This window comes from Rhea americana, unplaced genomic scaffold (genome assembly GCF_003343005.1).
Source record: "Rhea americana isolate MKP2758 unplaced genomic scaffold, rheAme1 scaffold_90, whole genome shotgun sequence".
Taxonomy (NCBI): domain Eukaryota; kingdom Metazoa; phylum Chordata; class Aves; order Rheiformes; family Rheidae; genus Rhea; species Rhea americana.
In genome coordinates this window covers 1,084,489-1,101,781 of record NW_028187089.1, presented here as the reverse complement: position 1 = coordinate 1,101,781, position 17,293 = coordinate 1,084,489, and the positions used below count along the sequence as shown (strand labels likewise).

The 17,293-nt window shown below is 46.9% G+C and overlaps 1 protein-coding gene across 5 annotated transcripts in view; it reads left to right on the top strand.

Moving 5' to 3' along the window:
• The window catches only part of ARHGEF9 (Cdc42 guanine nucleotide exchange factor 9), a 201,691-nt gene that overhangs the window by 182,111 nt on the left and 2,287 nt on the right, over positions 1–17,293 (top strand). For 3 of the 5 annotated variants that reach the window (XM_085324357.1, XM_085324360.1, XM_085324361.1), the window contains 4 exons: positions 1,981–2,224; positions 2,963–3,031; positions 13,476–14,083; positions 16,196–17,287. In XM_085324357.1, the coding sequence (XP_085180483.1) occupies positions 1,981–2,224; positions 2,963–3,031; positions 13,476–13,657 (495 nt within the window). In that variant the 3' untranslated portion in view covers positions 13,658–14,083; positions 16,196–17,287. Of the gene's footprint in view, positions 1–1,980; positions 2,225–2,962; positions 3,032–13,475; positions 14,084–16,195; positions 17,288–17,293 lie in introns of those variants that run through there. The other 2 variants (XM_085324359.1, XM_085324358.1) reach the window with 2 other exon arrangements.

The following is a 17,293-nucleotide window of genomic DNA, read 5'->3' as shown; positions in this document are numbered from 1 at the left end:
AATGAGCTCATCTCCCCTCCACCCCCCATAAGGTTTATTATCCACGTTTTTTGAGAATGTGATAAAGAGAAATGCTATTTCTAAGGACTAAKCCAAGACCATAATTTAAACACAATGCACAGTATTGATTTAATTGAACAAGTTTAGTGTGATTTYTACAGCCTTTTCTCAGCACTTCCACGGTTTGGGGGGCAGAGGGAGAGGAAAGAACCAATTCTCCAAGTTAGCACAGTACAGAAAAGGGTTTTTTTTTTATTACATATGCAGCTTGAAATATCSTTTTCCTGTGTTTTGGACTGCATCACAGTTCAAAGCCTACATACTAGAGGAAGGTATTTCTACAGTATGTTAGTCACTGAATTTTTTTTTCTTTTTTTGGTAGAGCGCTCCAGAGAAGGGAGGCAGCTGTTAAAGACTCTGAGCTCCTGGACGGTGTCCTGGCTCARGGTTTTTAATGCTGCCTGACAGACCCATGAGGAAATGAGCTGAAAAATTGTGATGTACCGTTTGCTTTCCAGAAGTTAATAATCTGTTTAAAATAATACCTCCTGCTTATCTTTAAAAAAAACTTCACTTCTGAATCTTTTTCGAGTAAATAAAGGCCGGACGCATTGATTTTATTTTTCCTCTCGAATGAATCCTTTGACATAGCATTTAGCTTTATGGCACTCTCAAAAATCGAAAGGTATTTAAGTTAGATGAGTTTCGTACAGCTAAATATTGGGTTATGAGAGTGGGTGGAAAAAGGGATTCTTAATTGTGTCTTGCTGAATTTGGCTTTTTAAATATGTATGCCTTGTTACTTGAATCACTTTATGTGGTCATGCTTTTATATAATTCATATCCTGTTTTTCTGATTATAATTTTTTGTTCCCTGTTCCTGTAAAAAATGTATAGATATGGGTCTGATTCTCCTCTTACACCAGTTTACATCAGGAGCCGTTCCATTAAAGGCAGTACAAAATTTGATGGACCAGGCGAAAAGTAAATACGAAGGAAGGAAACAGAAAAAAAATCTGAGTACTATTTTTTGCTGCAGTTCGTCTGCATCTGCAATTTCCCATCTGTGATTGAGCAGTTRACACCACAGAGCTCAAAATACTTTTATTGCCACCTCCATCTACCGCTGTCTCCCAGCTGCCGTGAGCAGCCGCTGCGGTTCGGTGGTGGGGATGAGGGGAGCCGCTGCGTGGCATCACCACGCAGGTGGCCGCCAGCRTGGCAATGAGCCTGAGTGGGCTCATTTTCCAGAGCGGTTCAGAAAAATAATAATACGGATTTGTTTTTCTTTCCCCTTCCTGTGGGCTGTCTCTGAAAAAACCTAAGGCCAGGGATGATCGACTTAGAAAGCAGCCAAGGACGAATAAGTTTCATTCTAAAGGCTGCAAACATCAAGGAGGGAAAAAGGAAACCTGAGCTGGACCACGAGGTTATAACCAGCGGCTAATAGGATGGAAATGAGCTAAGATTTCCCTGAGCTGAGAATCAGGGTAATTTTCTCACTGATGCATTCTCAAAGACTGAGAAATGAGCTCCAGGGAGAAGTGGCAGCAACTCCATCTCCTGTGGCATTTAGATTTGTCTTGCCCTTCTACACGGCCTCTTCTGCAGCATAGGAATCCCGTGAGACTCTTGTTTTCGAGCCTCTTGTACCATGGAACAGGGTCACAGCATGTGCTTCCTAAGAAGATATCGAATCCGTGGAAAAGGATGGAAGTGCATTACCTACTCAGAGGCATTTCTTCATGCCCACGAGCAAAATCCTGCAGCATGACGATTTATATTTTCTTCTATTATGCCTATAATCGACCCTATTCGCTTAGCCAACAACAAATGTGTTCACCGCAGATGAGGTTTTAAGAATTTGATCATATTTCACCACTACTTCTCTGTTTTCTTCAACCCTCCCATGAAGTCTCTGTTGAGTTCAGGCTCTGTAAGGGTCTGGTGATCAACCCATCTCTCCTTTTTTCTCTGCAGGACCTGATACGAAGAGATATCCTGTATTACAAAGGTCGCATAGACATGGATAAGTACGAGGTGGTAGATATAGAGGAYGGGAGAGATGATGACTTCAATGTCAGCATGAAGAATGCCTTCAAACTTCATAACAAGGAGACTGAGGAAATGCACTTATTCTTTGCCAAGAAACTGGAAGAGAAGTTGCGATGGCTCAGAGCTTTCAGAGAAGAAAGGAAGATGGTACAAGAAGATGAAAAGATAGGTGAGGAATCTGAAATGAATCTGAAAGGAGGTTGATGGTAATATTAAATTTAGCCCCAACTGTTGAAGAAACCCTCTTTTGGGGGTTTCTTTGTTTTTGTTTTTTTTTTCTTTGCTGTGGAATTACAGTTCAAAATTGTTCAAATGTCTTTGGCTGGTCTCAATGTCATGAAACAGGTATCTTTCCCAGTCAGTTACTGGAATTTTTGCCCATCCCCAAACAAATTCTGCCTGTAGCTTCAAGCCTGGACCCAGTGGACCTCGGTGGGTATTGCGGGAGGGAGAAGTCTTCAGCCATCTMCCCCCAGGGAGACCTCAGAGTCCCCTGGCTGTGTCATTTTTGCTCTGGTTAAGCGTGTCTTGTGCAGGATAGGCGYGCAGGGAAGGCGATGACTTACCAGCCTCAGCCCATAAATTGGCGGTAACCGAAATCAGTTTGTGCTGCTCAGCTGTAGAGCACTGGGCATATTTACGACACTGTATAAATAATCATGGGTCTAATCTGACTTTTCATGCAGTCCCTGCACAAGGGAGATTATAAAGAGGTCTTTCCTTTCAAGGCCGATCTGCTTTTCGCTGAAACGCCTGCCCGTACGCCCGGCTTGCGGGGGGCGGCTTGGCCACCGAGGGGGTTCTGTGCTTGCTAACCAGGGCAGAGGGTCCCCCACCGCCGCCCCGAAAGGACAAGCGGCCTCCTGAGCAAGCTTCTGAACTGTGTTTGCCGTGTTCCCTTTTCCAGGCTTCGAAATTTCTGAAAATCAAAAGCGGCAAGCGGCAATGACAGTAAGGAAAGTCAGTAAGCAAAAAGGTAACCGGCAACATGCCCTGTGCCAGGTGATGTGAGGGTGGAGCGGGCTGGGCTGAATCCTGCTGGGCTAGGGTCCAGCGTTCCCCTTGAATTTCCCCTCTCCCTTTCTCTCTCTCTCCTTTTTTTTTTTTTAATATAAAACACCGTTTGTGCTTTGTATCCTTTCTTAATGTATCTGTGGGCCAAATTAATCTCTGGTCTACCGCGGTTGGAGCCAGTGGAATTTTACCAGAGATGAATTTGATGTCGTGTCTCCAGTCTCGTGTCCGGAAGCTGCCCCGGGGGCAGGAACCGCTCGCCGATCCACGGACTAACCAGACGCAGCCGTTTATCTCAGGCTGAAATGGGAGTGAGTGCGGAGATGTCCGGGAGGAGGCTGCTTTCCTAATGCCCAAAGTCTCCCGTTAGAAAAGAAAGGAAGATGGTTAAAATGCTGGAGATGATAGTGAGAGATCTACCCCTTTCCTGCTTTTGGAAAGGGGAGGCTCATATTTCCTTGGGCTCCCTGTGACTTTTTAAGGACAGCAGAGAAGCAGCAGCTGTAGGAAATAAAGCATCCTAGTCCAGACTTGCTATATCTCTAACATCAGATTCGTTTCCCCACCCAGGCAGACTACAGCCAACTAAGAAATGCCGTGCTAGATGTTAAACTGAGTTGCAACTGGCAGCAAGGCCAGCGCTAATCAATCATCTCTTGCAATAACTCTTACAGCTGCGGGTTTTGAAATAGGAACTATGGAGGGAAAGTCAGGGAGGACATTTTTCAGGTTTCCCTAAGCTTCCCAGAGTCACAGATATATTGATTAGTTACCAAAGTACCTTGGCACACCCAGGCCTTTAAATGGGTTTTGCGAGAACTCATCATTTCTTGGATGTTGTTAGTCCTAGGCTGATTCTTCCCCGCTTTGAGTTATTTTTTTGCAAAAGTCGAAGGAGCTCCTTGCTTTCTGCCTCACCTATTTGTTGTCTACTGGCTTTGCTGGTCCAGTAGTGGTTTGCTAGGCCAACTGTAAACACATCGGTTTGCTGTGTCTCTCCATCGTCATTGGTCTTCTCCTCGCTACTAACTTCCCATGTTGTCWTCTGAAATGTTCTCTAAAAGCTCTCCTGGCCAGATTTTCTCAGCTCAAAATAGGCATACATCCAAAAGTGGGCCCAGGAACACCTATCGCACCGAACGTACCTGTAGCACAGGCTACTATCACGAGATCCACTGAGCAGATTTGCCCCTCACCTCTTGCATGCTTTTCCCTTAGCACGGAAGCAATCACTGAAATTATGGCAGCTGGAAAGTTACAGAAGCTGGCTTGCATGGTGGCCCTAACAAAACCAGTTTTAATTGTTATTTGCGATCTAATCATTTGATTATATTATTAATTAATTAAGCCATTAATTAATTAATAATTTTACTGTCTTATCGTTGACTGACACAACTCCAAAGTGCCTGAGCATGCCTACCAGTGCTCCCAATTAAATCACTGTACTTGCAGCCTGACAAACATAATATGCCTAACTGTATTTATTTCTTACACAGCAATTGCTCTCTTATTTTCTCTCTTTCTCTTTCTTTTGCTCTCTCTCTCTCTCTCTCTCTCTCTGAGATGAAAAAATGGGAGGGTGTTATCCTAGGCTCCTCTGACTATAAAATTAATTGGCTCCTGCTTCCCCAGAACGTCAGTCAGCGTTTCTTTGTGCAGAATGAGCTTATGCTATAGCACTGGGAAYGCTTTTTCTGAGATGAAGTCCTCGAGTCCGACGGCAGCTCCGTCAGACTGGGAGCGTCGAGTTAAGCGGAGCCGGATTGCTTTGCCTAGCGCAGGAATTGTGGAGTAACAGCAAAAGCGCGCTGGCCGCTCTGCCTCTCTTGCCCTACGCCGCAGTAATCGGAGCCCAATCTCAAATTCAGGAGAGGAGGTGCCGGCAGCGAACGTTTTGCTGAGGTCAAACGCGTGGTTCTGTTCCTCGGAGGAGGGTGGTTTGTCGGGTGCGCTTGCCCCAAAGGCGACGAGAGGCGCGAGCTCCTGCGGCGGGGAGCCCGCGGCATTGCGCGGAAGCAGGAGGACGCTCCCGCGACGCGGTGTTTCAGGGACCAACTCTTGCCATCGTTCCACGTGCGTGTTACCTGCAGCGCCCGCAGGATTTCTGCCAGAAAGGCGGGCAGGCATTGGGAAGGGTGCTGGCTGCGGGCACCTTGGCTTTCCAGCCAGCAAGGCAGAGGCGCTGCAAGGGGCTTTGAATTGCTTCTGGAGCATCACTTACATCTGAGAGTAGGGAAGCACTTTGGGAATAGGAACGTTTCTGCGACTCCAGCAGAACTGTTTATCCATTTTGAGTCCAGGCGTTGGGTGGACAGTGGCTAAAGCCAGACTCGAGGGCTCAGTAGTCCTCCTGTGCCAGCGGATGTCTATTATAGGCTTGTTTCTAGATTAGCTCAGTTGTTCCCTCCACTTATTTGATGGGAAAYAGTGGTAATTTCCCTGTCACGGAATACTTAAGGAAGAGAGAAAAGCTGTTAAGGAGGTGAAATGGAAAAACGCAATCAGCTTTGGCAGAGGTGAAGCAGAAAAGCATTTTTCACATAGTATAAAGCTGCYGCTTATTTCCTGCGCCCTTGTGCCCTGCCTCCCCGAAGGATTACTCCGGAGTTAGCCGCCGTGCCCATTAGAAAGCAGCATTTCAGCTGCTGCAGGAGGGAGAGACGGTGAGATTAGCTGGTACCGAGAGGAGAAACCAAAACTCTGCCCTCTAAACTGATACTCGGGTAGCACAGCTCCTTGCATTTTGGAAGGTTTTGGGGGATGAAAGGGTCCTAGCGCTGGCGTGCGCGCACACAGGCGCGTGCACGCCGCGGCGCCAAGATCCCTGCCAGATCGATGTCACGATGAGCAAGATGAGAGTTCGGCAATGCGCCAGGGTTTGCGCTACGTATCGGGTAGGGCCATATAGAATGATATTAAACCAGGTGCCTTAAAAGCATCAAAGCAATTTTCTGCCTTCTTTAAGTCCATTAGACATAAAGTGAATGGGTAGTGTTGGTTGTGCTCCTTCGCAGCAGCCAGGGAAAAGGGTTGGTGTTCGTGGGGGTTTTTAGTTATTATTATTATTTGTTTTTGCATTGTTTTTTTACGATTTTGCCTCTTGGTTATAGCCCTTTAGCTTCTTTCAATGTCAGTGCAGTAACTGGGAATAGAATTCAGTGTGGTGTCTCCTAGGAATAGTAAAATAAGAGATTTTTTTTTGGCTTGATTTACAAAAACAACAAAAATCCCCACAACCCTTTTTACGCTACAGACAATCAAGTGTGCAGTTTTTCTGCAGTTCAGTCCAGCTGCCACTGAGGACCTTTGCTGCCTGCACTGACAAGYGAGACATTAAGATCTCATTGGGTTGTGCTTCCAAAATTACACTTAAAATTGACTAAAACAGTGACAACAAGGCTAAAGTTGCCTTGCAAATGGATCCCTTGTGGATCTCCAGTCCATCTTTAATGTAGACCAGGATTATCCAGGGTATGTTTTCCATTTCTAAGTGTCTGAAAACACTGGGCTCCAGTGCTTCTTTAGTCCATCAAGAGCTGCTTTTGCAATAKCCCCCTTTTAATCTCTGCTGCAATGCTTAGTGTTTGCAGCTCTCAGAAGCATTCAGTCCCTTTCTGGATGCCCAGCTATGTCCCCGTGTGTCCCCACACAGGACTGCATGTAGCCTGTCTCCATCCTTCGAGCACATAAGGCGGTTTTGCATTCGATCCTAGAAGCTATCAGTGATTGGAGATTGCAGTGCCTAGTGACGTGACCCCAGTCTCAAAGCACTGTTTCCATGAATGTTTCCAGTTTGGTGTGAAATGGCGATTCAAAGTAATACGAGTGATTTTAGGGGAAAGTGCTAGATGGGAGGGTTTCCCCCTCACAGGTGAGCGCTGCAAACCCCTGCTAGGAGTCTGCCCCTTCGGTCCCGTGTTRTCTCTTCTGTGCTGAGCCACAGCTTCACCGAAGCAGATGCCTCCAACCCTCAGGAGTCTTCAGGCTGGTGGTTTGGGCACTCCTGGAAGGAGGGAAACACATGGTCAATGACCCCCTCATCTAGCCTTGGACTTAGATGGATGCTGAGCTCTGTCATTCAGTCTGCCCATAATTACTCAGCTATGCATATCCCAGTAGGGGTTAATTCTTCAGCCAGCATGAACTGCTTGGGCCTCCAGTAGAACTTCCTCTGAGTCACTGCATTTTCCTGCTGCCTTCTTCCCTTCCAAAGGCTTGAGCTTGTGGCTAACTCGCCCACGAAAGCCCTGACCCAAACACCCAACACCCTTTCTCAGATACCATCTCAAACATTTTGCAGTTCAAGCTGTCCCACAGCAAATCTGCCTAGAAGAATGAAGGTGAGATGACTGAGTGCTGAGGTACCTCTGCTGACTTTATCTGACTGGCTAGGACAGGTCTTGCCAGGCAACAGAGTTTCTAGGTGCATCCTCTAGTTCTTTGTGAGTGTTTAAGCCTATGCTATTGCATCCTGTTCTCACATGTAGACATAGCCTAGGGAGGCAATGCATGAGACTGAGCAACACACAAACCCACCTCTTTAAAACGAAGGGGGGCATTTGCATTTTCAGATAATCAAAGTCATTTGCCTTTTTTTTAATAAAGTATCCCACAGCGTAGGTGAAAGAATGGAGCTAATCATGTTCTCAGTACTGCTTCCCCATGGATTCAGAGAAATCCTGGGGCTCATCCCATCACCTGTAAATCAGGGACCTGAGCCAGAACCTCCAAAACACAGCCATGGTGATTATGCGGTAACTATCTGGGGCTCACCAAAGCGCTTATTAGTCTCACTGGTGATCATCTAGATAGATCACAGTGGAGTAATTACTAACCTGATTGGAGTCAGTAGTTTTATCTGAGATTTGGTCAGATTTGCAAACTAAGCAAATCAGGGAAAAATTTCCTGGATGTGAGACTGGCATTGGTGACTCTGCAGTGGGCATGTGCTTCTGAGCAAATTCTCCAGAGGGATCTTTTTGGTGAGATGTGAAATGGACGTCTTGGGTTTTCCAGCAATCCTGAAGCCCTTATTTGAAGAATCTAGGTGTTGACACTCCTGTTGAGGTCCTGTTGACACTTCTCAACTCCTGTTGAGAAACCAACTTTAGCAAGTCTATCAACACAGATTCTCACGCAGTTTCAGTTTGATGTGGTATTTTAGATAGGGGATAGTGTTGCTGGGTGCAGTCTTCAGCCCAGGAGAGGCTGCATTTCAGGGAAGTAGTGAATGAAGTGACCTCTTCATATCACTCTTCAGATAGAGTGATCTTTGCTATCAGTGTACACTGCACTGGAAGAGAAGGAGACTATTATATAAAGTAGGATAAATTACTTTTCACCTGGCTTTGAATGATAAAGCCCTGGTATCATTTATTCCATCTTGCCTCACAGCTTTTGCTTATCACACAGGGAATCATTATCTTAACATCTAGTCTAATGACAACAGGTTGCAGTAACAGGCTCGATAAATATACTCAGGAAGCTGAAGGTACCTCAGTATTTGTAGATACTGTGGTTGGCTGTGCATTAGCCAGGACATGAGACCATTTTTTCCTCTGTCACATTTCTGAAGGCTGCAAAGTCCCCCCAGAGGAGCAGCTGGCCCTTTTCCCTACCTTTTCCTCCAAACAGAGGAGAGAGGCTAGTGGTTAGAAAAAGGAACTGAGGCACATTTTCATTGCCGGGTGCCGTTCCTGGTAATACCTCTGCAAGATTGCTGAGTAAAATCTCCTGCTGTTTAAAGAGCCATGGCTAATACATCACTTAAATTCCTCTTGAACTGGGTGAGTACGACAAAACTTGAGCTAGATAGTTTAGCATGCAAGCAAAACCCGAGGAGGTAGGTGGCTGATCAGACCTGCCGTCTGAGGCGGCGTTTCCTGTTCCCAGCTCCTAGCTACAGCTCTTGCGCTAAAAGCTAGTTCTGCAGTCGGGGAGCAGAAATGCTATTGGACACAGAACAGTTTGCCAACTCTAAATGTAACAGCAACTGAATGAAATAGTGGAGAGGTGCTTTGAGATCCTCTGTTGAAATGTGCTGAAGAAGGGCAAAGGGCTCTTCAGCCGTGACCGCTTCTTATTCTGGCTTGCACTTGTTGCTCTTGCAGGAGTATTTAAGCGTACAACGGCTAGTGTTCTCGAGGTGCTGCCCCACGTTGCGTCTGAGTCACGGTATCCGTGAGGAGGGTGGATTTGTGAGACTTCTGMGCATGCCTCCAGAGAGATGCGGGTTGCCAAAGGTGCTGTTGAGAGTGAAGAGAAGAGCAGGGTTCCCGGTGTAGCACTGCTTCCTTTTCCACCAGCAGAGTCCCAGGTTTAGCCAGCGCAGAGAGCAGATGTTGATATTTTATTGCCTCCTACCTAACCCTGACTAATGAACAGGGTGATGTCTAGATGGCTAGGTAGAAGAAAAGCATGTGAAATAACTCATGGAAACATGAGATAAAATCTTAACAGGCTGAGGATGGAATAAACATCTTTCAGGGGAAGGTTTCATGGTATATTGGCAAATATAAGTGTGTCCCGTGTGTGTTTTGTATTAACTCTGGCACAGCACAGCGCTAACGTAGCTGTCCTGGATTATAACTGGGCCTGTCGGCACACATCCGTGTGGGATGCCTGCGAGTTAATAGCTCGCTCCTAAATCTTCCAGTGCTAGTTCCTGTTGGCAATATTGTTTGGGGTTCCTATGGTAACTCYAAGGAGGAGAGACACTCTGAAAAATGGGAATGCAAAGGGGAAAAGAGACAGTTTTAAATCCTTGCAATTGTTTCCCTGACCTGAGAAATCCGAATGATTCAAAGTGACATTGTCTGGCACTAAAAAAAGCCGTGATTTCTGCTGACAATGCATCATCTCTCTCTGCCAGTTTTGTCTAGCCAGATTATAAGCCCCAGAGTTTTCTTTTTGCTCATCCTGAACAGATTTCCACAGCCCCCCACCCTACTGAACGATCTTGCCATGCAGCTGCAAACTTCATGGTCTGCTATAGTGCAGAATTATGTACGAACCAGCAGAAGGAGCTCCAAGTCTGGGCGTTGCTATATAGCTGCTTTTTTATGCCTAGGCAAGGCAGCACAGAGGCTATGTCTAGAAATCATTACTTAGCTATCGATTCTTCTCCTTTGAGTTTTGAATTCTGTTCACCAAGCAGCCCAAAATTGCATTGGAAAAGAGCTTTGCTCATTTTTTTTTCAGCTGAATTGCAGTGGCCTTACGGCTTTGCATACAAAAAAATCCCCCAAGAGACAGTTTTGCACAATAGCCCCGAGTTCTGATGAGGGAACAAACCACTTCAGTGCAGAATACAAAAATACCACCCTGTCACAGGTTTTCCCAGAAKTGCTCTTTCTCAGGCTTTGAAGGTATTTGGATTGGGTGAATTTCCCTCTTCCTCCCCACCACATAATTCCTGTGTTCCACCTTGTCAAGAAAGCGGATAGCTCTAAAAGCTCTTCTTGTGGCATCTCTAGCTATCGCAAAGTGCTGTATGACAATTTCACAAGAAAATATATTATTATGGACTTATCAGCCTAATTTTCCAGAGCACAAATGTTTTTATTTGCATGCCCACAAACACACAGCAGTTTTGCATGCGATTGAAATGCACAGTTTGGAGTAATTTAGGCCACGGGAGTCACTTGGTAAATATRCAAACCTTTGGCTGCTTATTCAAGTAGAACCAGCTGGGAGCTTTTGAGGTTCATCCGATGGAGAGATTAATACAAAGGCCTAGGTCTTGAGCAGAGCCACATAAACAGCTTGGAGAGTGTAAGTCTAAGTTTCTTTACTGAGGAAAGCAGCAGTGTATATGCAGATATGTTCCAAGGGGACATGTATGTTCCCAGGGGAGTCTGCCTTGTTCTCTTTTGGAGAAGGCAGACTATGGAGTACCTGCTTTGCAGTGGAACTCCACGGATTTCAGTGGACTTCAACCAGATGGTTCTTTGTCCAATTCTTCATCCCTCGAAGCACATAAATTTTTTCTGATCCAGGAGGTTTCTCCGCACTTCTGTGTCTTGGCTAAAATGCATTAGTTCACCCTCCACAGATTAAAGAGGTCAGGCCTGCTCAGCGTGGCAGACTGGATTCCTCACAAGACTGGCTGCTCTTCTGCAGCCACAGGATACAAAAGCCATTGGGCCATGTCATTAAAGAAATGTGGTTTGAGGTCTTCCAAAGCTAGAAGTAATTGCTTTCTATGGCCCTTAATAGCAGCTTTAGATTCACAGCTCTTTAGCGTTGTGGAACATTAGTTAATAACCCTGGTTACACAAGGACTATTTCCCATTAAGGTAATATATGGTCCTTTGGGTCAGCCAAAGAGCCAAGACACCAGACAGAATAAGATACGTTTCCCAACTCCAGCCACGTAGGGGACCTGTTCCAGATCCTTATCTCCCCAAAGACCCTGGAAGTCCTCTCCAACTTCTCCTCACCTGAGAGAAATGGTAATCCTGGAGCACTAATGGCTAGCTGTCCCCAGGAGTATGTCTACACTGTCATGAGGGTGTAGGGATAGCATTTGCTCTCCAGAGCAGACTCTGCAGTTGGTTGCACTGGCCACCTGTTGAATTCACCTCTGGCAAGCAAACTCAGAGCAGGACTGTGACAGAAAAATAAGGGATGGAAGAGAGAGGGCAGAGATGAGCTCATGTCCTGCCTTTATGGGACGTCATTGGCTTGAATCACACAGGGTGGCAAATTCAAGTTTACAGTTGAGCCCAGCCAGCAAGGATGGTCCAGAAGCTGTCCAAGGCATCCTGGAAGCAATCCATTTTGGATTTGTCCTCAGAATGACAAGGGCTCTGTTGSGTTTGCATTCTCCTCGGCAGGCTTTTTGTGGGAGAGAGGAGGTTGAGAAAGATAAAGTGGAGAGCTAGATAAAATACAAAAGCAGAAAACTAGCTGATGAGTAGGTTCAGATTCCAGAATCCAATTACAAATGCATCTCCGGATTGTTCTTTCCAGCTAACTTTGAAATGTTACCTGTGATGAATCTGTTAAAGATTAAAAAGTAATGAATCATGGAGCGGGTTTTGCCCACCGAAAGGTCTTTGTTCCTCCCTGCAGTGGACAGAGAGCTGCATGGCTTGATGGTGTTTGCTGTAAAGAAGAAGAAACCAGTCAGGCATAGTCAAGATGATATTTCTGTTCAGTCTGAACCGTTGGGGCTCTTTAACAACTCATGATTGGTAAATTCTCTAGCAAGGGGAAGCGAATTAATTCTCTCTCCTGCCATGCTAAAGCCCTAGCTTCATATCAAAAAGAGGTCCTGGATTACAAGGCGGCAACGTATAAAAGTTGTCAGCTGAACTCGGCGAGTGCACTTTGTGCGGCTTATCCCTTTGCCTGTAAGTACCTGCCTGTGCGCAGCCCTTCCCGTCCCAGGGCCACTGAGCGCTGGTCCCGCAAAGCATGCGTTTGTGTGTGGCTAGGAACCGCTAACTGAATGCACAGAAGAGTCGCATTTCTTGTGCACACGTTGCTGTGGTACCTGGGTGCTAATCACCGTATTTTGCCTTCTCTAGCACCTTCCCAGCCGAGGATCTCAAAGTGTTTTACAAACATTAATTAATTTAGCTTCACAACCCTCGTGTGAGGTAGGTGGGTCTCACTACCCCGCTTTCCAGATGAGGACACTGATCCGCTCGGGCAGAGTCGCCTGGCGCCTGCGGTTAAAGCCAGGGCAGGCAGTCGCCTCGAGGTTGTCTCGTGCGAAGCCGGCCAGCCGTCCCGCGGCCGGGGGCAGCCCTCCCCGCGGAAAGAAGAGCGGTCCTGCGTGCCGCCGAGGCAATCCAGAGATGGCCAGAGCTTCCGGCAACCRGCTTCCAACACCGTCCTGCCCGAGCTGCCTCTCCCCGTGGGAAAGGCCCCCCACGGGGCGCCTTCCTGCAGCGAGGGGATGCTCCAGGTCGCTTGGGCCGAGAGGACCCGGGGCCGAGCGATTTTTGGGKCGGTGCGGCGCTCGGCAGCAGCCGGCGGCCGAACAGCTTCCCAAGGGGAGCGGGGGGACGCGCCCGAGCTTGGAACCGGCGAGGGTGAACCCTGGGAGCGGGGGCTGAAGGACACGGCTGGCCACCCTCGCCCGGCCGGAGGGATGCTCCCAAGGGCCTGGCCCTGCGTCCGCGCTTCGGCCGGTCCCGCAGGACTTCTCCGCCAGGGCCAGCCCCGCAGGAGTAACGCGCCGTGTCCAGACCATCCGCTCGTCGCTTAGCCTAGGTAGCCTTCGAGGTGAGACGTTAGGTAGCTGCCGCTGTCGTCCGTAGATCTGCCGTCTCTAGCGCAGCTCCCCGGCGTTCGGGACCCTGGTTGTTAAGAAGCGATAGCATGACGAAGAAYGACTACTGACCCGATTGCACTTTGACTGATCTGTTTCTTTTTCCCCCCAATCATCGATGCAGGTGTCAGCTACTCCAGGTCGGTTCCTCCAGCCTACCCACCACCCCAGGATCCATTAAATCAGGGACAGTACATGGTGACAGATGGCATATCCCAGGCCCAGGTCTTCGAGTTCACCGAACCCAAACGCAGCCAGTCACCATTCTGGCAAAACTTCAGCAGGTTAACGCCATTCAAAAAATAATACGTAGAGTGAGACGGAGAGTTTTAAACTTAAAAAAAAGCCTAAAAATTAAAAATAAAAATAAATAAAATTATATTTATAGATGGACCTTTTTTCGGAGAAGCACTGTTGCAACTAAATATGTATACATATATATTTATATATATACATGCACACATATATATATATATGTATATATATATAGAAGGACCAAAAACTTTTTTTGTTGTTTTTGGGAAGCAATCTGCTACTAGATACTAGGAAGCACCAATGATTTCTACTCATGTGACCTATTTTATTTTATTCCATTGGTCGGACGTAATTTTTTTGTCGTTGTTGTCGTTGTTGTTCTGTTCTTCTTCATTTCCATTCGAGTCGCCATCGGCATCCCAGAGTGCTTCCTCGCTTGTGTGAGCTCGTCATTGAAGTTCCTCGTGGACTGCGTTGGTGTATATTTTATTTGCTTTTATTTATGGCGGGGCGGGGATGGGGGCGTTGTTTGGGKTTTTTTTTTTTTTGGTGCGGCGGGAGGTCTCTGCTCCCCCTGCCTGCTTCTCCATCCCTGGTCCCTGGCTGTCCCTGGAGCTGTCGTGTCACCGAAGAGCATCGTCCCTCGCCCTCCTCCCCGCCTGTCCCGCACTCCCTGGYCCGACCGTGCCTGTCTGGATGTGCTCTGTCGTGCACCATGCTCTGCTGCGCAGTATTTCTCTGGCTTTAACTGTTTTCTCGTGGGCAGGGGGAAACAAGCCGAAGGGCTTTGTAAGAAGTGAGCAGGTTTTCCTTAGTTGATGTCTTGCTTTATTTTATTTTTACTTTATTTTTATTTTTGTTATTTTTTTTAAGCGCTGTCTTTTTCCCAGCACGGTGTGAGTTGCTCACACTTGCTCTAAGGCTGAGAAAAGAGCAGCGGGGGCTTTCSTTTCTTTGGCGTTCCGTTTTATTTCTGTGGGGTTGTTTTCAGTTTGGATTTTGTGTTCTTTTTTTAAGCCGAGCCACAACTCCGAAATGCCCACCGCTATCTTTGTCTTCTATGCAAAGATAAAAGCTTAAAAATTGGTGGCTTCAAGCCCTCCGTTCTAGCTAGCGGAAAATTGGCTATTACCCTCCAGCAAATGGCCAGTTTTCTTTCTTCGGGAACTAAGGTCCCATCCTGTCGGCCACGCTCACGCCTGCACAGCACTGCTCTAACGAGCCACTAATTGCTATTTACAGGAGCAGTGATCCCCAGAGCGAGAGCCACCACTGCTCCTCGCTCTTCCGTATAAGCTCCCTGGCTCGGCCTTGGGCGCTGACCTGCCAAGCGAGCCCTTAGCTGCCAGTAGCGACCCGTTAGCTTAAGGATCATTGCTTAAGTAATTGGGAACAGTCACCTGCTATTTAATGCATGCAAGCCGTAGCGGCAGAGAGGCTTGCTCCGGTACGGATGTGACCGGAGGAGTCTCGCCACGTGACCGTGGTTGCGTGACCTTATGTAGAGCAGCGATGAGTTGGATCCAACCTGGGGCCATGGTTGAGCAGAGGTGTAGCACTGTCAGCGGGCTCGATAGGAATTAGCTAAGATCTCTGGGTCTCTTTCTCTCTCTTTTTCTCRCTGTGGAGCTTCACGGCTGTGTTTTCCAAGCCGCTTGCTACGATTTCAGCCTTCGGTGCATTTCTTTGCAAGCCCAAAAGCTTCTGTTTAAGCTTGTAAAGGAAATGGTCGTGCCCTAGGATGGTGGGTTTTGGGTTTTTTTTCCTTGGCTGAATGAGACTGTTTAGCCAGCGTTAGAGGATGAACTCAAAGCTTTGCAGAGCTGTTTTGCAAGCTCCTTTGCAAACATGGGCTGAAGCAACTGATCATGGTATTTGCTTTGACTTGAGTCTCACCCTTTTTAGGCAACCCCAGGCCACCTAGTGTGGAGATATATTTTTTTTCTCTCTGAAGAAAAACAAGAAATTGGGGAGACCAGCCAAGAGTGCGATTTCAGTATTTCCATGAGGCATGTTCCCTTTCAGGGCATGCTACAAGGCAGTGACTGTATCTGTATTGTTTTTTTTATTTAAGCAACAGCAGTTATCTCAGCACTTTTTARTAACCTAGAAATTACCGATAACTAGCAAAGCCAGAGCAGGATTTCAGAGGGGAAGCATCTCCCTGCTGCAGCCGGCAGCAAGCAACAGCTAAATGCCAGGATTTCCATATAGGAGGCCACACACTTTTAAATTATGACAGATTTTTATGCTCTTTTGTATCTCTGCATTTTTAAGCTCGGATATTAATACAGAATTTGCAGCGATTGTCGTTTTGCCTGTTGAACAGGGTGGGTATTTAGAGCAGCGAATGAGTTTGGTTCGCAGAAGTGAATCGAAGCAGCGTACTGTGGCTGAGTGGCTGGAGAGAGCTGCAGAGAGACAGAGAGAGAAAGAGAGAGAGATCAGAAAATATTGTCAGCATGATGAAATTTCACTTATTCCTTTGCCTTTTTAATTGCTTAGGGGAAAAAAAAAGAAAAGAAAAAGAAAAAAAGAAAGTAACAAGCACATTAGTTAAGCCTGTTAATTTACTGTTTTGTGCCTCAGAGAGTGAGAATGAGACATCCATAATTTTTATGAGAAGATGCTTCCTAAATATTCAGCACTAGGAAAAAAGAAACACCACCGCCACACCATTATTTGCATCATAAATCAAGACTCGCTCGATCTGACAAGGCCACTTGTTGGACTCGCAGCTTCTTTCTTAAACGGAAAGCCAAACCAGACTAGCGCTGCTAGCCCTTGCCCCAGCCGGGCGGCCGGCCAAGCAGATGCAGGCGTTTGCTCCGGAGGAAAGAGGGGGCTTGGCGCTCGGTCAGGACGGTCGCGCAAGCTCACACCCCTCCATAAATTGCCGCGGTGCTGCGAGAGATGGCGCGTTATCGCGAAGAAGAACCGGCACCGGGTCCCACTTTTGCTGCCTGCCGTGGCTTTCCCGCTAGGGAGCAGGGCTGGGCTGCCGCGCGGGCTCCGGCGCTCCGGCCGCGGCTCGGCCGCCAGCAGCTCGGGGTAATTTTGACTGAGCAGYCGCCACAGACGTCCCTTGCAATGCCAGACAGGAGGAACCCACCTACCATTCCCTACGCAGAGAACGAGACAGTTGTAATAAACCTACATGTTTACGGTATTTCTCTGGCTGAAATTATATATATATATAAATATATATATATAAAAAAATAATTAAAGAAAAAAACCAACCCTCCTCCCTAGGTAAATGACTTGCATCACCCCTTGACCTAGACACTAGAACAGAGGCTCTAAATTCAAGACTTTCGCCTCCCCACCCTCTCCAGAAAAGCTCCAACAAGAACCAACCTAGGTGCATCTAACAGTTGTAAATAGAGAATAATACATAGAGAAATATATTTGAAATTTTGTTTCAGTTTCCGGACGGTCGCTGGCCGTCCTTCGCAATGTTATTGCTAGTACACTGTGGTGCTTTGGGTTTCTGGTTTTGTTCTCTTTATGCTCTGTCATCTTTTCATTGCAGCTACATTTCAGGGAACATGTATATTTAGTAGCTATTGTAAGTTCTGCATGGCATCACCAAGCTTATTTTTCCTTGAGAAGAAAAGAAGAGGCTGTAGGAGTTTAAAGGCACTATGACGACAGGGACTTGTAGCAGAGATTAAGAAAAAAAAAAAA